We start from the raw sequence: 27,641 nt of genomic DNA on the forward strand, positions 1-27,641 counted from the left end.
CTCTCATCTTTTATCTGCAAAATCATCTTTTCCAGTCACTTTTCCATACAAAAGTAAAAGAAAGTCAAACCAATTCTTACATATTAGTCATCTTCTTTAACTACGTACTACATTGCCATAATTAACAGAACTTCAGTCTGTAAAATAATTGTCAGAAGAGACTAATAACCAAATAAAGCAAACATACCTACTCTATCATGCACTGGAAGCCTAGTCTGAACATCATTCATTGGCTGCAACGGACATTATACAATGAAAATCCAACTTGGCACAAAGCACTAATCTCTATTCTAGAGATTAGATCAAAGTATTTTATTACGTAAGTGACCCAGCAAACCTTTCAAACACTACAAAAACAGGAATTAAAATGCTTATTTAATGCCACATAAAAACAAAGGTTCAGACAAGCAAAGAACTTGACATATTAATTTCACAGTTGCAGTATGAGATACACTAAATTTGTTACTTTACAAATAACCCAATACCACAATTAGGGTAGCATACTGAAACAAACTTTATGGACCATATTTCTTTCCACATTTCTTTATGAGATTACTACCAAGTTTAGCGTTCTCACACAAAGTTATGTTTTATGACTTTGATGGAGAAGTAAATGCTGAAGCAGCTGCTCTAGAGCAGGCTTGGGAAAAGGCAACATGGGTGCATTACCAAGTCTTTTGGAAATGTTCTGTATTTCTGAGAGAAGCTATGCAACCACCAGTAATTTCTTACTGCAAACAGACACTGTAGGTCACCAATGTAAAGGTGATAGTGTCTATCTTGAAGACTATTAAAGAATCAGTGTATTAACAACATAAGATTTGAGAAACAAATGCACAACTGATTTTAGACGTGTGGGAACAAAAACAGGATTTAAAGAAAAAGCTCTAAGGTCTATACTAGTCTTTCTAATAAGTTGTACCTTATTTCTTATCCCTCATACCACAGTCCCATCACAGCTACATAAAAGGGATACATGACAGGATTTTATGTATTCTATAGTTTTATGTAAATCTTATTTAGTTTCGTAACAAATATCTCATAGGGAATCTTTGGGCTTGAGCTGAAGCATTTCCTTGTAAAGCCCATACTTCACTGCTGAAAAGTATTTTTTTTAATGATGACCTGTTTAACTTAAGAAAATCCATCACAATTTAAATTCAGAATCTGTTTTAATGGGGATATCTTTCACTATATTTCACAGAATTTAAAATGCATGTATTACCCATGCAAAAAAAACCCCTCAGTGAATGAGGCATGTGCCGACTGGCATGGGTCAGATAAGCTCCATGTAACTGTCCTTACTTGGTCAGAAGCCATGCACACACATTCCAGTTTGAATGGAGAGCTCAGTACAAGAATGATGGGAGTACAAGAACTTGATTAATCAAAGGCAGGGTTAATTGCACAAGATACTGTCTAAGGAATGAGACATACAAAGATTCTCCAGATACTGATTTTTCATCAGTTCTTACCCTAATGCAAATCAAAGGTACTGCCATGTAGGTCCAGATACATAAGGATGATAAGTGCCTCCATATAATCTACCACCTCTGTGTCTGCAGCTATTAATATGCTTAACTGCAGTACCTTACAAAAAGATAAAAAGTTCAAATACAAGACCTTGATGATGAATGATAAGGATTACTACATATTTCACAGAATATTTTGAGTTGGATGGGACACACAAAGATCACTGAGTCCATCTCCTAAATGAACGGACCATAGAGGGATTGAATCCACAACTTGGATTGTTATTAGCACCATGCTCAATCCAACTGAGCTAATCTCAGGGTCACTTCCTACAACCACTCCTGATGTGGAAAGGAAAGCAGTAGAAAAACCATAATTAATACTGCCTTCTCAACCTCATCTGAAAAACATGTCTTGGTTTATCCCACTTAATTAAAACCCTCAGAAAGCCTTGTGTCATGAGCTCAGCTGTACTACTCCCCCTCTGAAGACATAAAGTTAGGGTACAGTCTGTACCATCAAACTGGTCTGTCTGTAGTTTTGCTCCACAGCTCTAGACCTTCAATGATTTAGAATGCAATTTATCTTGCTCCCTAAGTCTAGCCTGGAAGAAAATAAAGAGGTTGTTTTTTTTTAAGAAAACCAGGCTGAGAAGATAATTTTCTCAGGTCCCCACATACAGGCTGGATCAATGGGCCAAGGCCAACAAATGAGGTTCAACAAGGCCAAGTGAGGGTCCTGCACTTGGGACGCAACAACCCCAAGCAGCACTACAGGCTGGGAACGGAGTGGCTGGAAAGCTGCCTGGTGGAAAAGGACCTGGGGGTGTTAGTTTGACAGTCAGCTAAACATGAGCCAGTGTGTGGTCAGGTGGCCAAGAAGGCCAGTGGCACCTGGCCTGTATCAGAAATAGTGTGGCCAGCAGGACCAGGCCAGTGACCGTCCCTCTGTACTTGACACTATTGAGGCCACACCTCAAATGTGTTCTGGGCCCACTGCAAGAAGGACACTGAGGTGCTGGAGCGTGTCCAGAGAAGGGCAACAGAGTTGGGGAAGGGTCTGGAGCACAAGTTCTATAAGGAGACACTGGAGGTGCTTAACCCGGAGAAAAGGAGGCTCAGGGAAGACCTTATTGCTCTCTACAACTGTCTGAAAGGAGACTGTAGTGAGGCAGGGGGGTCATCATCTTTTCTCCCAGATAACAAATGATAGCACAAGAGGAAACCCCCTCCAGTTGTGCCAGGGGAAGTTTAGACTGTGTATTATGAACATTTTCTTCACTGGAAGAACGGACAAGCACTGGAACAGGCTGTCCAGGGAAGTGATGGAATCACTATCGCTGGAAGTGTCCAAAATACGTGTAGATGTAGTGTTTAGGAACATGGTTTAGTGGTGGACCTGGCACAGTTACATTAATAGGTGGACTCGATGATCTTAAGAGGTCTTTTCCAACCTTACTGATTCTATAGCCATGTACAAAAAAAGAGAATCCCTCCCAAAGAACCTAGACTTGCGTAGTCAGCACAAAAACTACTTTCCATCACTTGTCCTGGACCAGGGTACATTTCTTGGCACAGATCAACTACACATTAGCCACAGACTTCTCCAAAGAATACCAGTTATGCAGGCAATCAGCCTATATACATTAGATAGAAAGTGCTTTCAAAGGGAAATTAGAGTCTTATCTTTAGCATTTCATTCAGACATCATAAATAGAGCTATTCTTGTTATTACACCTACCACATGCCAACAACTGTATGGCACAAATGTTATTCTTACTCATTTTTGCTTTCTCAATATATGCTTTTATTGGATTTTTTTCTCACCTCAACATCCATAACTCACTAACTACTGTAGATGTAGATGCAAAGCCAGTGCAGTGGTGGAAGCCACATGCATAAATATGATAAAGAAGTGCCTTACTAGTCATTTTGTGAACTGCAATTAGCACGTGTGGTAGAAAGTACACGTCACAGTGAAACGTGGGGGAGGTAGCGCGAAGAGTATGAGGTGTTCTACTGTACTGTGAGACAGCTTAACTCCCTAGTTTGGTTTTTTTGGGTAGCATATTAGTCTCGTAACTTGAACAGCTTCACAGCCAATAGCGATACAAGCCTGTTTACAATGAAAAAGCAAAGCCTTTCTAATAGTTTTCTTTGAATAAAGCTGCTTCATGGCTTTGGATCATGTATACCAACAGCAGCAGGTGATGTTCATACCAAGAAACAAAGGTTCTATGTTTTGTACGTATTTCACAAGGTGAAAAGTAATAGATGGAAGAGTTTTATAAAAATCACTTGTTCATGTGCACCTCTACCAGAATTTATATCTTCTGTGGGAGTCAAGATTTGGTGTTTATCACAACTAAATTCCTCCGCATAACACCAAAACTATTAGCAATAGTCCCACTTTTGAAGGCAATCAGTGTAGGTGACTTTGGTAATATTCATACTCAGAAAATAACATCAAATAATAGACAAGTCTTTCTGGAGGTAACTGGCTTTAGAGCTACAGTTTCTGATTTCTAAAGACACTGTACTGAGTCATGAGCTGCCATTTATCTTAACAAAACAAGACCAAGAAATTATGTATTTTTTTAATGTATTTGGTGAGCACTGGAAACAGAAAGCCCATCAGGTAAGTCTGAAAGGCCTAGCTGTTTGAAGAGTCCTACCAAATTAATTTTTTTGTATTCATTATATAAAGAACAATCCAAAAGCAAAATCCAAAACAAAGCATTCTACACTAGATTCATGCAAACATGATTTTCTGAGCAAGGAAAAAAAAAAATCTTTATTTCACAATAATATTGAAGTTTACCACAAGGAGAAAGGATGCTTCTTGTTATGCATATTCTGTGTAGGAATCAGAGAGCAGCTTTAGGTTCTATCAGCCTCCAGCTAAATCCTGTCACTAACGGCTTAGAGGAGGAGTCAAGAAAATCAGTGCAAGCCAGCACGGCACTGCCCATGTAGTGACATACAGTAACTGCAGTGGTATTTTGTGCTGGGGTTGGTTCCTCTACTGTCCTGACAGACTCTCCACAGAGGACACTTAGTGGCCTCAGTATAGTGCAATTCTTGTCCAGAGAATGCTGCACCTTAACTTAAATCAGAAAGAATCAGTCCAAGCTGCAGGTTAATACAACCAACAGATCTATATAACTCATCTTTCAGTTTTACATTTAGCCATCTTTGATGGAGAATTAACTCCAAAACACACGTGAAGTAAAAAAAATGTGGTGCTGCACTATATTTGTGAAACCATGTATCTAACTTTTCGATATCCTCAGTACGGATAAATGAATCAAGCTCAATGTGCTTATGTTACAGTGACCTGAATTGCTCTCTATACTCTACTGGTTGTACTGGCCAGATTCACATCGATTAAAGGAAGCTTAGACACTAATCACACATGAAGACACCTACAGTCACTTGCCTGAATCCAGAGTTTGATCCTATTCAGTGTGATCAAATTAGCTGGTAACAAGTTCAACAGAACTTGTATGGACCTGGGGGTTTGCTTCTGAAACCAGAAGCAGAACATTTCCAACCTAAGTTTTTCAGCTAGTCAGTTCTGAGTTAGCAACTGGGAACCTTGAAGAAAGAAGCTACTGCACAACTGTTCTGATACAAGGCAGCAGAAACAACCAGTTAGAAAAGGTTGTGGACACTGTCCTGTTTAAATCAGATTATCCTCTGAGACAGACTATAAATAGCCCAGAGGACACAAACAACTGGATGTATTTTGAAAGGCATTTTTTGTATTTCCATATCCTCATGGCACCATTTCTTTGAGAGCTTCATTATCACAAGGAGGAGTCCTCAACCCGACAAGTTACTTTGGACACGTGTATTGTTTCATAAATAAGTGTATTTGCCAACTACGTAATAACATGAGTTATGATAAACAGTGGCAAGAAAGAAAGGAAGGAATTCTACATTACAGTTGGCAGATCACTGTTACAGACTTTGTACTTTGAACTCAACAGAGTTTTTTTTTCAGAACAGAGCTTCCTTGTAAGATCAGTGTGAAGTTGTAAAAATTCCTGTTATGTTTGGGTCTAATTTTGTGGTGAACCAACACAAAATGTAATTAGTTAAGAACAAGCAGTTTGTGTTTCTCAGGAGGCAGCCAGTCTTGATGGATCAAGACACTTTCTGAATTTCTTTCAGCAAGGAAACACTTATTACGAACTTGGCCTTCCCTCAGGACCTTCTGTAAGCAGAGAGCTTGGAAGGAAGCACAGCCTGAAAAACTGAACAACAGTAAGAAAAAAACCCCCAGGCTGCATCTCTTCACCACAGAGAAGACTTACATGAATCAGTCCAGAATGACATAATTCTGAGATGTCTTTGGAAACCAATACTACAGCAAATCTCTAATGAGACTGAACAAAGAAAAACATAGGCACTGAATTGATTTCATGCAGAGTGACAATTTAGAAAATGGGGATTGAAAATAATAACATTAATTCCCTGAGCTAATATAGTATGTATTTCTCAACTGGTTGCTACTGATTGATCTCAAAGCTTTATTTTGCCTATCCTTAGCCGCTTCAGACACCTTATTAATATATGTATACATGGTTCTTGTCTGTCCACACAAGTAATACTAATGAAAGACAATTTTTAATGAAATTCCTCTACAAAATAATCATGGGTCATATGTATTGCATTGAACAAAAGAGAGACACACACACTACCAGTCAGCAGTTGTATCTTTCCAGAGTATTTACAAAGAGAAATCTACACTCCATTTTAAATGTGTTAGGCTATTTACAAAAAATACTGAATAATGCAGCAAACTGAAAATTAGGCTGAAGTGTTAAGACTGAAGAACAGTAAATGCTATTATTTTTCAAGTAAGGACCAGTTAATCATGAGAAATCAACTTACCACTTAGGTTGCAAATGTTTCCTGAATTGATTAGATCAACACACTTAAGTTCTTCTATTTGCTTCTCTGCTTTTAAGAAGCTCTGCTTACAATATAGTTGGGGGTTTTTTTTTCTCTTACTGTGGTAATTATAAATAACCCAACTATATCAAAAAGCTTCATCAAATAAGGAAGTCTGGAAATACATCCTCAAGATGTTCATATGCTGAGACAGGACTATCACCTTGGAAACAAATGCCAGAATCCACTCCTTTCAGGTAAGAATATATTACATCTTCTGTCTTCTGTATATTCATCACAGACTCTGTGAGATGCATCTTCTTCAAAGAGTTCCTTGAGAATTTCTCTTGGTAATTTATGAAGAGAGATGCAGTCTTTAAGATAATCAAATTTAACTTGACACTAGCTTTGTGTGCTGGGCTGACAATCAAAAAAGCCAAAGTCTCTTTGTTTGTCTTAGAATTTCCATGTAGCATTCATAAATGCTATTCAAATGCTTTCAATTCCATTTCCCACTCTTTAGAGGGGCCATCGGGGATAATAATCCTGTCTTTTCCCCAGCATAGATGCACAGATAAATAAAGAATCAGTTTACAGAAGAACTATACTACATTTGTCATTCCTACATTCCACAGAAAGAATGAATTGCTGCCTTCTCTACAAAATCAATAATCTCTGCATTGCTTTCAAGTCTGGATCACACTTCTGCATTTATTTTATATGTAAAAATACATGACTGTACACGTACAGATATCTTACATAATTTAACTACTTAACCTACAGAATGGTTTTTCCAATGCTTTGTAAGTAATAGTAAAAAAATCTAGTCTAACAGCAACACTAGAAATAGTTTAAAAAAAAATCAATATTTAATCATTTATCAAAAAAGATTAGTGCTTCAGTAGGAAGTTCACATCCTAAAAGTGAAAGATGCAAAGTATGTGATTATCTTGACTGGATAACCAAATGCATCCTTCGGCTTCCCGTCTTTAACTTCCTAGGAAAAGATTTATCTAAGATTTAGTCTTAAAAAATTTGACCGAATTTCAGTTTTGGAAACTAGACAGAAATGCAAATACAGAACTGATGATCAATGACACATACAACTACACACTGCTGACCTGATCAGGCACAGGTGCAAAACAACAGGTTTTAGACTCAGTATGTAAAGGAACTATATCTGAACCTGCACTGAAATGGATTTAACTGTTCACAGGGACTGTAAATTATACCCTCTGGAAAAAGATGAGACAGTTTCCCAGAGCAAGATTTGCACTCAGTGACAGATAAAAACCTTCCAACTCTTACCTTTTGGTGGAAAATAGGACTTGCTCTCTGCTTTGTGAGGCCAGTCTACTACCAAGGGCCCAAATCGTCTGAAGCTGGCAGTAATTTCATCTAAAAACAAGTACAATAATTGCAATTAAAGTAAATAACATAACTCAATGAAAAAGTACTATCAAGCAAAGACCTTTGTTTCTAGCAAAGGTTGACATTTCATGGGAAAAAGAACAAAATTTAGAGTTTCATAAACAAAAAACTTAAAATAGATGTTATCTTCCAAGGTGTTAATATTTATACAATGTATTTGTGGTGATTTTAATCTTACATTTGTTTTTTGTTACTTAAAAACAGCAGCATTTCAGAAGCATATGGGCAACTAAAGCCATTCATGAAAACTTGCATGGTACCTCCCTAAATTCAAATCAGAATCTGGTTTGGATGAAATCAAATCAATTTACTGTTTAGTGATGTACAGTTCAGAGCTTTGTAAGTAGATATTTATACACCAAGTAACACCACAATAAATATGCTAACAGTTCCCTACAGATAGGAAATATATACAGGATATCTGTCCTATAGCAGGTACTATGCTTGTATCAGAGACAGAAATTTAAAATTGTCTATTTAGAGGTGCTTCTAACAACCATGAATAGTCTTGTTGCAAGATCTACTATTCCCACTGCACAACTTTATGATGTCTTTCTATCCCAGCCACACCTACATGTCACTGACTGGAAAAGCCTTGGCCATGAGAAAAAAATACTCTAAACTATATAAAAGCAGCAACACAAATATAAATATGCTCAATTTCTTTCAGTCATATCCTCCGGTCTTCATATGAAAAGGGAGGAAAGAAATAAAATGTTATTTCCATGTGTTTTTGTTTAGCATTTGTATTACAGACAACTGTGCTGAAGTGTATTAAAATAAATCCCTTAGTACATTGTAGGAGAGCATCTCAATGAAAATGGAACCAAAATCTGGTCTTTCCATGTCTGAAAGTTAATTAAACACAGTCAGCTTATTTGGTTTGCACATTATTCTAGGATTACAATGAACCTCCTAAAGGGACTTCTGTTTACGTTAGAAAGTTAACATGCAATTTACATTTATCTGCACAGGAGAAACCTCTTATTAAACAGCACAATTACTTCAAATCACCACTGGTGTACAAAGCAATTTCAATTGCATCACTTAACAATCTGAGTTTCTGCAGTACAGTCTCTGTTCGATGCATCAAGAGTGCTCTGCCACTTCACCTTGCTCTGCCTAAGTTTCTCTATTTCTCATCAGGAATAACAGTAACGTTTCTATGCCACTGCTGAGATCTTCAGGTAATAGCAAAATAGAATATGAAATTCATTTACGAGTGGAAGTTTTCTATTAATACAAAATAAAGCAGGCACAGATAGAGGGGGGCTGAGATCATTTGAAAGGAAAGATGTATTTGAAAGGAATATGCAAGATAAGCAGGAGCACACACTCCAGGCATTACATGCAGCTCCGTGATCTGCAAGTGCAGAATCAGAAACAACTGCACCATCCCAAAACCAGGAAGAGAGATAATAAGCTCAACACACCCATCAACTTATATAAAGAACATATAGTTATAGCCTTTTGCACCACATTATTTTGCTGAGTGCCTTATTTTTACTACTTCAGTCAGGTTTTTCATGACCTCTCTTTGTCTCTCCCTCCAAACTTAAGTCTGCTTAGTTTTCAGGCAGCTCACCTTCATCAATATCTGGTGGAAGACCTCCAACAAACACTTTCCGAGAAAAACGCTCAATTCGTTCTCCGTTCTGATGAGCTGAATAGCAGGTAGGGGAATTCAGGACTCCAACTTGATCACTATGACCATCGTCCAGCAAGCCATCATCTATTGGGAAGAGGGAAGAACGGCCTTAAAAAGAAAAGATAGTAATGTACATTAAAATAATTTTGTGGCAGTACGTGGTTGTGTAATTTTAGGGAATGGGGGAATAGCAGTCTGGAGAGTCAAAATGAAAATATGAAGATATTAGAAAAGTTGTCATTAGTTTAAAGAAAATTAAGAGAATGAAAAAATTAAAACTTCAAAATAGAATTTCAAGATTGCAAGCTGACATCACTCCAAGTGTAATAATTCATACTATATTATATGGTAGTTGCTCTGCTGCATCCGGCAGGAAAGTAGTAATTTTATTTTAAACAAAGGGTATTATTTATGAAGAGAAAATACTACAGATTGCTTAAGTAAGTTCATTAGTCTGCCTTTGGTTTAGCTACAAAATAAACTGGTAACTTCTTCCACCTGAATGACTGACTACTGCATGTCTAAAACCCTTAAATTTTAATTGAATACGGAAACAGAAACATTATGGTCACAATAACAAGTTTCAATCAGGTATATCTTCTAAAGGTATCTGAAGCTGATATTAAGAATAGATTCAATTTCTAAGAAAGTAAGAGAATTTTAGTAAATGTGCAAAACGTAACACTTGAAAAATGAGTCACAGTGCTGACTTATCCTTCTCACTCTCAATTTACCACAGTTTTGGAGGGAAGCCTTGTGGTGCTTCCTAACATGTAGCAGTGAGTTTACTGTTACCCTGCAAAGCAAGTGCAAAATCTGGAAGTTCACAGGACGGCTTTGCAAATGCAATCTGACCCAAACAGACACTTAGAGGGCAGAGGGAAGTGAAAATATGGTAATTCTTCCCTATTTCATATTTCCATTTATTTCTTCCCTATTTCACATTTACAAATTTTATAGAACTCCAAACAAAAAAAAAATTAGAAGACCAGGATATTCATCTTGGCATATTTAATCTTTTATTGCTTTAGGTCAGCAACATTAAGGTTAATGGCAGTTTCAAAATCAGAAGTCAGTCTTTTAACTGCAAAAAGCCCCAAAAGAAGGAATTTGTGAAGCAAAACAGATAGTCCACATCACCACTTCTTCTGAAATGCCATTTTTTCCTGTTTGCCACTCACTTAAAAAACAATTATTAATTCATTCAACTGTTTTCCCAAAAGAAGCAAGAAGCCAAACCAAAAAACAACTCAGCACACTTTTGGGAAACAAGCTAGTTTTTAATCTTAAATGGCCAACTTCTTCCAGATTCACCCACTGAAAACCCATAGGCAGGAGCAGTAGGTCCCTGACAGCTGAGTCTGCAGTACTTTGGCTGTAAGCAGTACTGCAGTCTTTAATTCTCCCCACTCAGGGTGACATTACCAGAAAAGCCTGGTTAGAAACACCAGCAGATCCAGTGCTGACCAACTGGGGCTGAGAGCAGTAGGAAAGCCCTTCATTTCCAGAAGACCATCTGAGAAATCAGGTGGTTAAAAGACAAGGCTGGAGAACATACAGCAAATGTTATGACAAATAACCTATGTTATGGTAATGCCTAGTGACCCTTCTATTGTATCTCAATGAAAAACTGAATGAAAACATAGGATGATATAAAACAACCAAATATCATAAAATATCACAAGGAGCACAGAATTAAAAGCAGGACTGCAGGAATGTACCAAGTAACAAAGACTGTTAACTACATCATTTTTATGGTGGCATATCTGTGTCTTCAGCAGGCATCTGATGGAGAGGAGCACAGCAAACGCAGAAAGCTGTAGTAGGCTCCTCCTTTCCATTAGAATTGGTGATAGGCATGTTTGAGAATGACTAGTGGGGAGCATATCGTAAGGACACAACAGGTCTGTAACACATCAGCAGAGTGCCTTAGAAAGTGGAAGCATGTAGCTGGTGCTCAATGGGGCAGAAAAGTGAGCAAGCAAGGGAGACACAAAGCTAACATAGCTGGATGAAGCAGGCAAGCAGATTCTTCTTGTGTATCACCTATTTAGGCATAAGAGGAGCAATCTCAGAAGACGGTAGCAGCTGCATAATGTGGATATGAATTTGAGTTATGAAGACAAGTAAGAATGATCAAATTTTAAAGATGTATATGAACAAGTAGTAAGATTTGGCTGCACAACCAAAAAAGGGGGATGCAATGAATTTCTGAATTACTAATGTGAATGATGGAGAAGATGGAGCTGTTACCATAATGACAGTGACAGGAGTAAGTGCAATAATGGAAGAAGTAAGACTCATATTGCAGGAACCTGCAGGAAACTGCAAAGTGGAAATTTTAAGACATTCTACTAATACAGGAGAGTTAGTCTCAGCATCTTAAACCTAAAATTACTTTAATTTATCTTGGTTTATAAGAAGTGCTTCTTAGACAATAAAACTTACAATATAAACAAGTATATAACAGGGAAAATAGTCACAGAATAATCCTCAGAGTAATTTATTTTTACCCACAGACCCATGTTAAAATCTAAGAACAATGAGGATTGTTCTTTACAAATAAAACCAGGAGAACATGTTCTGAAGTTATACCAGAGAGCTCAGTTTTGCTTTAATGTGGGTAAAGGTTTGCTGAAAGCACTATATTCCTCTTAGAGCTAAGGTGGCATGAAAGACAATGGATAAACACTTTCAGAGTAATATGGTCTATATGACTCCTAATACTTTATTCCCCATCCTCTTCACTTTTAAATGTCTCTCAGATAAAGAAAGCAAAATGGTGATTTGTTTTTCCATTTCAATAGGCTTTCACATTTCTCCTGATGATATGAAGAAAAAGGGTAAGCCCTTCTAAACACTTGTTTCTTTTTGTTTTATGAAAGTAACAAAACAAGCAGAATCTGACAGGAATTGTCAAAACAATTGTACTCTTATATCCACAGACCATGATCTACATCATCATCCTTCTCTAGATTATGGCTACCAAGCAATCAGTTATGAACCAATGCAGAAACCAAGACAGACACATGAACTGATGTATATGTGGTGAATACCAGAAGCTACCAAAGATCTTGGCAGGTTTTTTTTTTGCATGTTTTACATGGTCTTTATAATAACTTCAGGTCACAACCTATTGTAGTTAAAACCATACAGCTTTTTCAAGGTTAGTGAGCATGTATTTGCTTATACTATGAAGATCTGTTTACTACTTCTAAGAGCAGTCTACTAGATTTCTGGCTAAGTTTATGAAAGGCTTTTAGTTTTTACTCTGTACATTACTGCTTCTACAGAAGCAAAAGGAGATGAGTTAGAAGGACAACTAGCAAACTGTATACTTTTAAAGGGGGCAATGACTGCAAGCAGTAGCCATTAGCATGAACTAAATTATGATTAGAACTGCAGTTTTTAATGGGTTAAAATATTTCCAATTCAGACACTAAGAGAACAATGATCATAACAATCCAGACTGCACTCCTCCTTCCCTCACACCCTCCATCTTCCCCAAACTAAGACAACATGCAGATAAGCAATTACAATCAACAATCTGGATTAATTAATCATAATGATCGGTAACAGATCAGAATTAATTGAACTGTAACAAATAGAAGTGAATTACCTCGTCTTCGCCCATAACTCCTCGCTGCATGCAAACAAAGGACAAATTGTAAAATGTCAAATAACTGTATCATGCCCACATACTAAAATATTTAAGATACGAAGAACCATGTGGGTAAGCAGTAAGTAAAAATCTGCATCTGTATTTGGTACTGATAATTGTAGATGAGAATGCATTGAAGTCTCACATAAATACCATACTATTTTACTACTAAACTGATGTTAGCACCAGCTGTAAAGAACATTCTTTCAAATATTTCAACATCTTTAAATGTCATCTTCACTTCATGTTAATTATGGATGAATTAATTATGGCAACTTTGCAATTCTCCTCAAAATGTAATTTGTATCTTACACAAGTGCCTAAATAACACACAGAGGGTACTGAAATTGTAAAAAGGATAATACTACTGTAAAAAGCATGTAGCAAGTGTTAAATAAATCACAGAAACATCCTGGTCCACATGGAACAGTTTGTGCAGTCCTTTACAGTGACAATGCAAATGCTGTAAGCCGTGACCTTCCTTTTTCATGAAAAGACCTAGCAGAAAATTAACTGCAAGGTTTTGTTTGAAACAAAAGATGCCTTGTGGTAGCAAACGAAATCAGGGCACAAGTCACAAGAAATAGCATTGTATCAAAAACACTGCACAAAGGCAAAGCAACAATTTTGCACAGACTGCAAGTAAATCCAAGATTTTCCTAACTTTGGAGTTTTGTAAGATTCTTAAAGAGATCATGGTTGTAGCTACAGTTCAGAAGACCATACTGATTGCTTCTCTGCCTGAAGGCTAAAAAACTAAAAATAGACAGATTACTAATACAGAAACTGTTAAGCTTTGTGTAATTTCTTAGTTACATTTCCACAAAGTATTTTCTATTCCTGTTTCACAGACTCGGTATCTGAGAAAAAATACTTTAATCATTATACAGTATAGGTTAAGTATCCAAATAGATAATGTTACTATTAACCATAATGTCATAGCAACATTTAGGAACAGACTGCCATGTCTTGACATTATTGTTGTGATTTTATGAGGCATCTGTACATACAATTCTCCTAAAAGCAACTGTTGTTCTGGGCCACTGAAATACGTACAGACGCATAAAATCACTGATTCATAAATGTCATTCATTGTTCCATTCTCATATTATGAAATACTTATATCCTGGTACCTCCTATTTGATTAGGGGTTTTCAAAAATTTTATTAAATGTAACTTTTTTTTTCCTTTGTTACCTTGATCTCTTCTGACTAGAAATTCAGTGGATTGCTTACAGAATTCTGAAAAATCTTTGTTTTTTCTCCCTTAGAACAGTTATTTTTTACACAACAGTCATCATCTTTCTATCCAACTTGCACTGAACTTGCTTTTACATTTATTCTCTCTCACCTGAAATTATTATTACTGAAGGGAACAGTTTTTGCTTCAAGGTTTTCAGATCCTCCAACTTTCTACTAGTAAGCCAAAACAGAAAAAAAACACTTTCTGAAAGAGACATGGGTATCTAACCAAGTAGAAACACTTTCATTTAGATTTCCGACATCAAAATAGAATCCACAAAATAGTGTATTCTTATGTGTGACCAGCTCTCTCACTAGGTGCTGGGGAGACTGATGCTGAACTTCAGACACATTTTGTCCCTGAAGCCAGGCCCTCAGAAGACACGCAGCTCTGTGTCAGTGTTGCAGCATGTACAAATCTTCTCTGACTCCTGGCCAAAGTGACTCCCACATAGCATTAGCAGTAGCGTCACTAAGCCCTCGCCTAACCCCTACACGCCTTTTTTTTTTTCTTCTCTGTAATTCCATCCACAAATAAAACTAGAGTAAGCAGGAAAATTCAAGTGCATCCCATTCACAGCAATGGTTGCAGCGCTGTGGTCTCTCTCAAAGGATAATAGAGTGATGCATACTAATATTCATCTTTAGGCACAAGTGTCAGGACACTGCTTTTCTTCTCTTCTGCCCCTTTCAGCCCACCAAACCAGCTCAGCTATCTTCTTACATTTTCACAGTTAAGACAAGCTGATATGCTGAAAAATATTTTGTTACAGAACAAGTGAAGTATTTTTCTTTGTACATTCAAAAAAAGGCAACAGTAATTTTAAGGAAAATCAAAAAAAGGGTTATTAAAATGTTAAAAACCCCAATGCAGTTGAACTTAAAATGGTAGACGCTGCAGTATTTATACATATGGAAATTACAATGATGTACCAAAGTTATCTGTGTATTTCTTGCTTCAGCGAAACAATGAAATCAGGGAAAACAGGAGAAAAACTACCTGATGTTGTCACATCACTTACTTTACTTGTATCGCAAACCTTCCTCCCTAAAATTTAACCATCTTGCTCATTTAGATTACAAACTACTCTGGGGAGGGATCTAGTGCTACTCTGCATCTAGAAAAATGCAGAATTTCTGTATTTATTAGAATAATATGCATATAATGTTTTACACCTTACAGAGCATGGCACCTGTATAAATACATTTAATTACAGGTTTATCTATACATCCAGATTACACAGATGTATCTAACATACACATAATCAGTGCATATGTTTATAGATAAATAATTGCAGGGAAGACAGCTCTTTTGGAAGAGGCCAGACACTGTAGGCAAATAAATGATTTACAGCAACAAAACAGGAGAGATTAAACTGTTTTCCTTAACTTGTCCAAACAGTAAGTCATAGAGAAATTTGTCTTTTAGTTTATAAAGCTGGGTATTTTAATTAGCCAGTAACTTGGAAGGATTTCAAATGAGTGAGAATGCATGAAAGACACATTTATTCTAGAAAATATAAATTAGGCAACACATACAAGAATTATAATGAAGCCCAACAAAAATGAAATCCAGTAACACTGGAACCTTCCAAAATTAAGGGAATATCTTCATTGCATATACAACAAAGATATTCCCTTTTTAGCTAAAACCTTATTTTTCTATACCCCTGAAGTTGCCTACTAATACAGCTTATACGCATGGGAAAAATTAAAATCCCCCTTTCTGCAATGTAAATCAGCTCACAAATTTAAGACAGAAGTAAATACATTTTCTGTGCATGCTTATCTAACATCAAGACAGTAGAACTTGTACGTTATGTGAGCAATGCTACCACAAAGATACCAAATGTATTGTTTCATTTTATTCAGACACATATTTCCAATATGTACCAGAGATAAGATACGCACATATTGAAGTAACTCAACTGAATGACAGAGCTGAATTAAAAATACTATGTTGTATATCAGGAAAAACTACCAGGCAAACTTCTTACAAAGATAACTGTGAAGTTTATAGAAAGATAAAATACTATTTGTCATTAACATTCCGACATAACAATCGAATAGCGACAGACATGATGCAGCCTTTTCCATTAATAATTGTAATTTAAAGAAATCCATAAACAATTATAGCAACAATTTCCAAGAGTCTAGACTAAAAGGGGTAGGTGCCTAATTCCCATTTTATTCTATTGGATTTGGGTGCCCAAATTCCATTTAAATTTCTTTAAAAATAACATCTTCATAGATTTTAAGGCTGAAAGACATCACTCTGACCATTCAAGCTTGGCATGCCTAAAAGGCTACAGAAGCCCATTTAGCAATTCCTGTATAGGAAGTTTAGTAATTTCTGTTTGAAGTAAACCAGCTTTCTTTACAAGCACAACCACTTATAGTATCTCTAAGAAGTCTAATATGCCCTTGCTAAACTAATCAAACGTGGAATTACATTTCAATAGTCACTGAAAAAATTCAATGCATTAAAACTACAGAAGGTGGAGGGAACCCTGTAATGGGGAAAAACACCCTACATCCCAATAAACTTGACTCTTGCATCATTACTTTCAAAAATGTTCTCTCTAAGCTGACAAAGATGCACTCAGGTATTTTAAAGTATCTTTTTTTTGACTTTTGAGAGATAACAGTCATTAAAAATGCATTGCTTTTTTTACAGCTTAAGCTGAAACAGATATATAATTATAATATACATAATTTATTAAAACACATAAATCAGGTTTCCTTTGGTTCATTTCATTAATTTAAATAATGAAAACTGTAAATATTAATATTAGGTACAGTTCAGTAAGCACACTTTAAATGACTTGGAAAAAATTCTATCATTTAAGAAGACGAAAAATTACCTAAAAAAAAGTTTTATCTAGAATTGCTTTGTCTTAAAAGGGCTGCACAATTTCAGCCTGGCTCACGCCAGAACCTTTCTGGGATCCAGAGATACCAATTCACTGAAATTAATCCAGCTAAAATTCAGAGAGGGTCAGTGTTAAGTATAAGTGCATGCATACTGAGGATGTTTAAAAATATTTGTGATTTGCTTTTATGAAGGTCTGGTATTCCTACTCCTCCTCACAGCTACTACAGTACTTACTGAGAAACTAAGGTACAAATGTGAGTATTTGAATTACCAACTCTTCTTCTCCCAATTCTCCCTCTTAGGCATCAGTTACAGGGATAGAGGGAAATGTTAGCTTGAATCCACCTAAGTGGAGAAGGAAATTGAAGTCTACAACTTCATAGGTGTTCAAACCATAATTCTCATTACTGCACATCTGGAGGAAGCCCCTCAATTCCTGCTACGAAAGAAAGGTTGTGCTGAGTTTGAGCAGCTGGAGCTTCCAAAAAACTGTTCCCAGTGCTTCTGTGCTTGAGCTGTACGAAGCTGCAGTTAAGACACACCAATCTGAAGAGTGTTCCCGACTGCACTGGCCTGCACCGACAGCCACATCAGACTCCAGCTATGTGATACAGAATAGGTGTCTACAACAAGGCTCTGAATTAAGTTCTAAAGGGCATAATTTTAAACATTATGTGCTGCAGCACCTTTTAGATACTCAAACTGTTATTTTTATCTCACCTACTGAAGGCTGAAAATAATATTGCAGCTTTTTAAGAGGACAGCAGTCACACTAAGTGCTACCTTTCAAAGTACAAGAGAAACCACATCAGCGTTAAAAGCAAGATATTCTTCAGTGCATGTTCTTTCTAGCTTTGTGGTAAGGTTTCACGATAGACTGGTACCACTGTGTTTTCCTAGCGTCCATGGTAACAACAAACCCCTTTTTTCCGACCTATTCCAGAGTTAGAATACTTCCCATGTGCTTTTCAGCATGCAAAACTCTAAAAAGAGAAGTTCAACATTCTAAGTAAAAATAAAAAGAATTAAAATATTAATTTCTTGCACCCATCTTATTGAAGAATTTGTTTCTCTTAATACCTTCCCATCTAACACTTCCTTGTACAGCAGCAGATAACGACAACTGCACATGTATCACCTGAACAAACCAGTTTGCAGAATAGGTCTTAAAGCTGTAGTTAAATACAAAAAGTTTAATGTTGTATATGTTGTGACAGCAAGCACGTTGATACTCAGCGTAGAGGAATCAAGACTGTGTTGGCTAAACACTGATTTTATTTCAATAGTTGAGTACCTATTTTTTCTTTTCAAGATATTCCATTATCCTAAAGTTACCCATTCAATACCAAAGGATCTACTTCTTCAAATGTCCATTGTGCAGTATTTTCCTTTACTGGGTATAAAGCTAAACCTTAATTTCCTTAAGATTTTAAACATTTACTCGGTGCTACACAGGGAAAATACGTATTTGTTTAAATTTTACATCCATTTGCACAAGTGTAAATGATTGTGCAAAACGGGCAAGGCAATTAAAAATAAAACCCCAAAAAACCCCTTCCACACAATTTCAATCCTGAAAAAACATATACTGACCATATTTTTAATAAAAATATCTCTACTGCTAACATTTAGATTCATCAAGTCAATGACAAGTGTACTTCCTTTGTGTACAACAGCTTCCATGTTTTCTAATCTAGAGAAGCTGTTGCACTACAGCTCTAATTTCTCCAAATGTAGAAAACACTGTGTGCAAAACCCCTGATTTATTATTGACTTAGATGGATTACCAAGCTGTGCTTCCTTCTTTAGCCTTGAACAAAGGCTAAAGTTCATGCCTTCACTGAATAGCAGATGTTCATGAAGTTTGACCTACTAGGAGAGGAACATGAACATGAACTCTAACTTCAGCATATTTCACGGTAGACACATGCTTGACAAAGCCACTTCCAAAAACCCCAACAAAAAAAAAAAGTTATTTCACATGAGTCTAATACAAAGTATCTAGTTCACTCTTTATTTTCCCAGTACAGAAAAACATGTGTTTCTGGCCTTCTTATTTTTCTAATTCCTGTTTCAGTATAACAGATTTCTTACAGCTCTTTGGAAAACATACCCCTGGTTTGCTTGAGAACAAAAAAGAATAGTGCATCATTATGAGCATTTCAGATTTCCAATAAGCTAGATATAATGAAAGGCTGTTGCAAGATTAGCTCTTGCCATTCAACTCCAAAAAATGGCAACAGTCCCATCGGTGCTGAAGACTAGAGGCAAGTAATTCAGGAACAGAATAAAATAGCATAATTTTATACCAACATGTCAGATTTAAGCTAAGCTAGAGATAATTAGAAACTGTTATAAGATTAGAACTTACCATTTAACATCAGAAGATTGTCAGTCCCCGGATGTGGATAACTCAAGCGACCTTAAAAGAAAACAAAAACCAAAGAACGAAACAAATGCAGAGCTTTTAGCTATTATGTTAGAAAAAATAATGAAAAATCATTGCTTAGAATTTGCCTAAGGGAAATAAAGAGGTAATATTTAACTCCAATCACATTAACCAACAATACCCTTGACCCAAGTTAAAGCTGACAAGAACAGACTTCTTAACCTTAATTCTCTGGTCATAAGATCTGCAGTGTACTTTGGGATCAGCTCCAATAGGATAAAGCCACTCTTTGTTTCATGACACCCAGAAATAGTGCTGACTGCTTTAGTCGTCTCTTTCACAGTGACTCTGAATAACTGCACTGTGCACATCACTTAAAAGAGTGGCATTTCTACAACTTAGTGCTTCTCTACTGAATCAATCTAAGAAAAATCATGTTAATAGCAATCAAGGCATGAAAATGTTATTAACTGATTTATGATTGCATCTTGGTGTACTTCATATAAGCCTGGTATGTAATATTTTTCAGTAAGTCTAGCAAAATTAGAGCAGTTTTTTACCTACAGATTCAACAAAATTAAAGACTATTACAGTTAGCATTTTCAGCATTTTAAACTGAATAAAAAATTATATGAAAACCTTATATCCTGACATTAGAATTTTTCAAGAATTGCATTTTACTACACTGGTGGCACATTATACTTTAGTAGTTAAATGAATGGTTTAAAATGCACAGCTGAGGTGTCTGTTCACTACAAATTCCTTTTTATTAAAGGAGATTTCTTCTGTTTACAGGAAGCTGCAAACATACCAGTAGTGCACACTGACCTAGAGAGACATTTACAATAGCTGCTGTGTTTGGAAAAACTGTGGTTTAATGTGCAAAAAACTGCATTGCCATCTATTTTGCTATTCAAACATACTTGCTTGCTTATAATCTGAAGAATAGATATACATGTATATACATACATACATATATGTGTGTGTGTGTGTGTGTGTGTGTATATATATATATATATTAATACTTTCACTTAACAGGTAAATCTTTTGAAGGAAATGGGAATGCTTGTAAAGGCATAAAGAAGAACCCAGTCTGGAAGCAATGGGCATGTAGAACTCACACATGCTTACAGGGTCATATATATGTAGATGGCTTGCAAGAAAAAGAAACCACAGGGGAAAAAAAGAAAGAAAACCAAGTCAACAATCTATATATTAAGGCTGTCTAGAAAGTCTTATCATACTGTGTTTGGTCCCCTACTGCTGGTAAACCCATGAGCTTAGCAGCAAGACTAGAAATTTCTTGAAATATTTCTGAGTCCCAAGGGACACCTTTGGGGTTGAATAAAAAAAATTTTTGTTGTAAATCTGTAAATAATACGGTTTAATTTTTGCTCTTCTCCTTTAGAAACCAACAGGGTAATTTTCTGCCAAAAAATAATTTGAAAATGCACACATTGCAAACTCTGAAATTTAAAACTTCAAAATAGCAAGATTAAGATAATTTAGGAAATTTTGTTCAGCCCTATTATTTACAGGCATTATGGCAAGAAGATTTTTATACAGCTAGGTACTATTTCTCTTCCCACAGATTTTATTATTGTGAGAATGGATGGTATCAGAACACCTGCAGATTAGGTAAGTACAATTTTCTGTTGAATTTGGAAGCACTGAAAGGCTAGGGCAGGCTCCTGGAGAAGGACAGATGAATGCCACCCAGAAGGACTCTGTTGTCTTCTCTAACTTCTACAGAATCTTTGAGCATACTTAGGCAAAATGCTAAACAAAAACATTTGTAGGAGCCTCTATCTTTATGTCTCTTGTCTTCACAATGTCCAGTTTTAATACATTTTTCTGTCATACTGAACATCTACAGCAATACCTGCTGTTTCTTGGAACTATAAAAATTCTGCCCTTCTAGCAATGCATGCTGGGAAATGCATAGTGAAAGAATTGGGAAAAAGGCATCCTTAAATTGCAATCTGGGAGCTGCCACTGGTTTGCTCAGCCTGGTGTACAACAACTTTCCTATACTTAGTTCTTTGCTCTAGCAAGGCTAATACTCATTTGTCTAGCAGCAAGAATTTCACAAGATCACTGTCATATCATGTTTACATACACTGCTATAGAAATACTTGCAACAATATAAGGTGTTCCTTGCAAATCAGAATGCTGTATCTATCTAAAACAACAAAAGAAATTGTGAGACATCATTATCTTGAACTTCCTTGAGTCTGTGGTTACAGTCTTTCTCCCCATCTGAATTTATCCTCTTTTCCTATTTAGAAAGAGAGATAAAGGCCAGGGTTTTTTTTCCCTGTAATTACTTCATAAACAAAAGTCAGATTTAAGGCCTAGAAAGAGAGAGAAGCCCACCAGTGTCAATACCTGGGGAAGAAAACTTCTAAAAAATAGTAAATTCTAGGTTTACAACTCCACTTTTGCGTTCTTTTGCTTTTTCGCCCCTTACAGCTTCACAAATAAGCTGCATCTGAAACACGGATGCCAAGCTGAAATAATGAAGGACTTCTCACTGAGTGGAAGGGAAGGAGTGCATCAGGCATCTGAGCCCACCACTGCAACACAAAATCCTGATTTCATAATAAATGACTTCAAGACTAAAAAGGAAAACAAGTAATACTATTCAGTACACTGCTGTATTGATACTTCTAAGTCTTTTTACATGATTATTTCAATGAAATCACACTTAACTGCATTCTGATGAACTAAACCCCTGTATTTGCTACCTGGTCTAATACTCGGACTTACAACTTTAAGAACATTTTAAACATAGAATGTTTACTTACTTTTTCAAAACACAATCGCTGCTACTTATTTGTATTGTTAATTTAGATTCTTATCCCTCAGATTAATCTGCTGAACTAAAATGCATTGTTTTCTAGGCTGTCCACCTGAATTTCATGACATACATAAATTTAGAACATCTCACATGTGAAACTGGGTTCATTTTTATACAGAGCTCAGATCACAGTATTTTTTAACAGGTTATTCTAGGTAAATGGACATTTACTGTATTAAACCTCACTTAAAATATCAGTATGTAGAATACAGAAGATCGAGTACCATCTTGTAACAATTTACTTTGCTTCTATCACATACATCTTTTTAGCTGGCTATTTTCACTCTTTTTTTGATACATTAAAAAAAAAAGACACCACTTTAAGAACAAGGCACAAATCCTATCTAATCCCATCCTGCTTCAATATCAATAATGTAGAATTGTATAAACCATTCAACGGTCTTCTAGCAGTTCCAGTGGCCTCCACCGGCTTAAAAAAGTAGTTTTAATAATAAAGATGATGGAGCAGTTTGAAATCAACTACCAGTTAGAGAATATCTAATATTTTAATAATAGACTTAGTCCATTCCTGAAAAATGGAAAGTAATTAATTCACTATCCCTCTATAGAACCCAAAATTCATAAGCTGCTACTATCTGGAACAAATACAATGCCTAACACTGCCATTCTGTATCAGAAAGATCATCACGTTATAAAAATTTTCTCTGTGCAAACCTGAACTTGCAACTTCACCATGTTACTGCTAATTAGCCATGATACATGAGAATTATTAAATTGAAACTAACATTGCTAAGAAGCAGGTATGCCTGACACTTCTTATGCAACTAGAGCTCTATTAAACCTAACCTCCTCTTCCTTATCTAAATGTAATTAAAATTAACAGAACTGCCTGCCTGGTGCATATTTCTCAATGCATTCTTCTGTAAGGACAGAAAAAAAATAAAAAGCTTCAAATAAATTTTGGTGGGTCAGTTTATCCACTGAATCCAATTAGAAGTCTTGCTAATCCAAACCATGAGGAAAGACTAACAAACTTAGTTTTAGCAACATTTCTGTAATCTCATGTTACTGATAGGGGCAATGAAAATCTAAATTTTTGTAAACTTCTCAGCATATATATGTAGTGGTGCTTACTCACTTTTCATTTTAAGGCAAATTCACATCTACTTTTAGAAATGCATACTTTCTACTCCTATTTAACTAAACTGTTGGAAGGAATCCCCATATATTAAAACATTACTGTTTTAAACATTACTGACTCACAGATTCACAAGTTTGGTATTTCATGTCTACTCTCCCCATTTTTAAAAAAAGTCTTCATTTATTGTATGAAGAGATTGAGAATCAAACATTCCTTACCCTTTTTCCTTGTTTTTCAAGGGATCTCCTGACTAGAAGAAAAAAAGCTTCCAAGTCAAGCTTTTCCCAGTAAGCGTTAATGGCTGAGGATCACAGCAGTTTCAAAAAGCATAGTTTTTGGAATCAGCGCAGTTAAGACAACAGCACAAACCCGTGTTTGGACTACACCTAGTTACAGAAAGCCTGGAGACTGCATTTTCCAATGCTTGCGTATGAATTATGCAAGCCAGAACGAGGCCAAATGGGTTCTCTTTGATAGTCCATCTATTCAGACAAATCAGTCTCTCAGTCTTAAATATATTCTTTTATCAGAAAAAAGTTTCTATGACAGAAAGAAGAAACAAATCTGTATGTAAGATCTCAAAGCCTTTTATGTGACTAGGGAGAGAATTTTTTCCTCTCTATTTTCTTCAGCCTCAGAAACTCTTTTCTGAGCACAATTTGAACTACTCTAGGAAGAAATTGTGCAGCTTTAAACTTTAGAGCTTCATAACACAAAATATGAAACAAATGTCTTTGAAAGCAAAACTTTCCATATGCAAAGGAAGACAATGTTCTCTGTGCCAGAGTCTTTACTAGAAAGATGTTTAAAACAGCAAATAAGGAATACCATTAAATCACTGCCTCCTCAGTACTAATAGATATTGCATACAAAATATAACCACTGCTTCTAAGCATTCCCCATAAACTGTTTCAGCCCAAAAGCATTGACTTTCCTGCTTCTTGACAGCAAAATGCATTGATATTTGGGGGAGAAGAAGGGGAAAAAAGAAAAGTAAGTACACAAGTGGTATGTCTGAAGAGTTATACTAGCAATACCTATATATGTCAGGCTATCAGCATTTTAATTCTTCTCTCAATTGTTTTAAGGACTATTATAAGAATAAAAAGGGTATTTAAGAACAATGATATAAAAATGAATTAATTTAACTTCAGATATTTCACTAAAATTGAATGGATGGGATAATTTTAAACATTACTTAAGATCTTGTTATGAAACGCATTTCAAGAATGCTGCATGGGAAGGATTAGTTTTAATACGAGCAGTATTTCTGCTGAAATGACTAGTAAAGTCAAACATCTTCTCCCTATTACCCTACCTTGAAAATATCTTATCGAAAGCTAAAAATTACTTTTTTTTTGATCATGTCTGTTGTAATGATGAAACTTTGTCTAAGTGAAGCCAAAACTAGTCATCTATAAACAATTTTCTGGCAGGCATAAACTTAGCTTTCAGTGAATCATATTTGAAATAGTTTTTTTCAAGTTCATGAAAGCAAAAGTGATGAAATTTGACTTGCTCCTAAAACGGATCTTGACATGCAAAACGTAAAGCTATGAGATAGTCACAGACTGTCTGTTCTTCATTGTGCAAAATGTGAGACAAGATGCTTAGTCATACTCCAGATATTGTAAGCAGCTAAATCAGAAACACGTGCTTAAAATTCCAGGGACTTTCATTTTACTGCTATGATCAGATATAAAAGATGCATTGTTTTAGTGTGCTACAATTTACTTGAGAACTTGTCATAAAAATATTCTCTAGTTACAAAATACCATTTAGTTACAACAATATATATTCTATATTAATAAGAGCAACAAATAATAATAATATTAATAACAACAATAATATTCTTAATCCTCTGTATTCTGCAAGCAAATATGATGGAGTTTTAAGTAAATATTAGATTTTCTCTGATGAAAAGTCACAAAGACTGATATAACCAAGTTAGAGTTTCATGGCTGGCAGGGAGAAGAAAAAAAAAAGTTAAAGTTGCTCAGAAATTACAGAAATGCCAATCAATGGTGAAAAAAAATCAGAAGAGAGTAGAGAAGAACTAAAAGGCTGTTACAGCACGAGGTCACTTCCTCCAATTTCCAGTCCATAAGGAATATTTCTCATGCCTTACTGTTAGTAACGTAGCTGTTTCAGCTGAAATCACACCCACAGAGAAAAAGTATCTTATCCAATCAACTTAAATAGCAGCACACAATTACTCTATTTAAATTCAGCTGGCATGTGCATTGTTCACTGGCACTCGAACAGAAAAATGGGTTTTCTTTGAGTTCATCACTATCTATGGCTTCCATCTGTTTTAGTTCAAACATAAAACTTAGCAGAATTTTCACTGCAAGAACATGATGGTGAAACTGTTAAAAAAAATAAATCTCTTAACTGTAGACTGACACCATATTCTCATGTCCCTTGAAAGCACAGATGGAAACTACTAAGTTTTTCAAGGTATCTACGTATGAACCAAATTAACTTTCAAATCTTAAAGCTTTGTCTTGTCTTACTTTCCTTGGAAAATTATTATTGGAAATACACAATTTTCATCTATTGTAACATAATGAAGTACGAAGAGATGAATAAAAATAAAAATTGGTATTTTCTGTGCTCACTGTGCCTCCGAAATCTCTTCTGAATTACAGAGCCAAAATTAAAACAGTGAGATGGCAGGGGGAATCGAGCAACCACTTCCACTTGTCATGTCAGCGTGCATAGAAAGAAGAAACAGACTGGTTTTCATTTTCAGGAATGTGAGAGGTGTCAATGGCAAATATTGCAATAGAAGATCTGCATTCTCTACCTTTATGCCTAAGAGCAGCTTTCAGACAAGGCAAGATGTATTAGTCACCACCTGAGTGTGGCAAATAGAAGCAAGAATGCTGTGTAAGAGGAATGATACACCTGGTCACACTGTCTTTGATGAGATATGCATGCTTTTAGCACACAGCAGTTACCACTGGGCTAGTTGTTTACAGGTTTCAAACCTTTTGTGTTAATTATGTTTTGCAAACATGTAGAATAGATGGAAACTGAATTTAATAATGGACTTAAATGATAAAATTGCTAAAGTGGAATTAATTCTCTCTAAGCAGTAAGAAAGAAGAGATCAGACTGAAAAACACCTATGAAAGTTTAATTTCAGCTTCTACTTACTTTAAAGTCAAAGAAAATTAACTGTTTAAGTAAATGCTATATACTTACAGATGCTCTGTAGTGATTTGCAGCTCAGGAAAACACTCCAAACTTTTGGCTATTTTAAATCTTAAAATACTATTAAATGCTATCTGAATGCTGCAGGTCTTCCAATTGATTACACAGATCTTAAAGAGAAGCATGAGCAGACTAGCAAGGTGTCCTTCAAATTAGGAGAACAACAGGCCCTTCTGTGCTAATGTAATATATAATAAGTACAGGAGCCTCTAGAAATGGAGAATGGAAGGGAGTAAATAATGCTGAAAAAAAGCCTGTTTTGTTTTTTTGTTGTTGTCTCTGCTTCAATGCAGAGATTTAATTTCTACAAAGCAAGTCTGAAGACTTGGATAATTTTAAAATTAGACTGTGTTAGTCTAATTAGAACACCACAAATGAACTAACATTTGACCAGTCCAAGTAAAATGGTTTGAGTTCCCTGCCCCGATATTCAATAGTAAATGTTACCTGAGAAAGTATGGAAAAACAGAATTGACAAGAGTTAATGCACAATGAACAAAGGAGTTAGAATGGAAGCCCACATACGCTAGCTATATGCTTAACTGCCATGGCTAAATGATTTAATAGAGCCCAGAAGAGTAAAAGGAACCAGCATTCTAAAGCCAACTGTATTTCTGGACTTCTTCAGATTGGATGCATTAGTATCCTCCAGTAGATTTGAAAAAATATTTAAAAGGACAAAAGCTGATTTTATCAATGGACTTTAGTTTTCTTTTCAGCTTCAACGGCAGAGAAAGGGAAAATTAACTGGCAACACTAGGGATAGTTTGTTCTACGTAACTGTGAAACAACGTTTTCAGTAAAAGACAGCTTAAGATAGACTTTTCATTCCAGTGAGAAAATA

General features: G+C 35.8%; 1 protein-coding gene across 2 annotated transcripts in view; it reads right to left on the reverse strand.

Moving 5' to 3' along the window:
• Positions 1–27,641, reverse strand: part of CPEB2 (cytoplasmic polyadenylation element binding protein 2) — a 49,429-nt gene that overhangs the window by 11,122 nt on the left and 10,666 nt on the right. Inside the window, exons 3-6 of one of the 2 annotated variants that reach the window (XM_017727609.1) lie at positions 19,599–19,649; positions 13,070–13,093; positions 9,388–9,558; positions 7,680–7,769 (exon numbers count right to left, since the gene is read on the reverse strand). In XM_017727609.1, the coding sequence (XP_017583098.1) occupies positions 7,680–7,769; positions 9,388–9,558; positions 13,070–13,093; positions 19,599–19,649 (336 nt within the window). The remainder of the gene's footprint in view (positions 1–7,679; positions 7,770–9,387; positions 9,559–13,069; positions 13,094–19,598; positions 19,650–27,641) is intronic. The other variant, XM_017727610.1, reaches the window with a different exon arrangement.

The sequence above is a fragment of the Corvus brachyrhynchos genome, unplaced genomic scaffold (genome assembly GCF_000691975.1).
Source record: "Corvus brachyrhynchos isolate BGI_N302 unplaced genomic scaffold, ASM69197v1 scaffold80, whole genome shotgun sequence".
Classification (NCBI taxonomy): Eukaryota; Metazoa; Chordata; class Aves; order Passeriformes; family Corvidae; genus Corvus; species Corvus brachyrhynchos.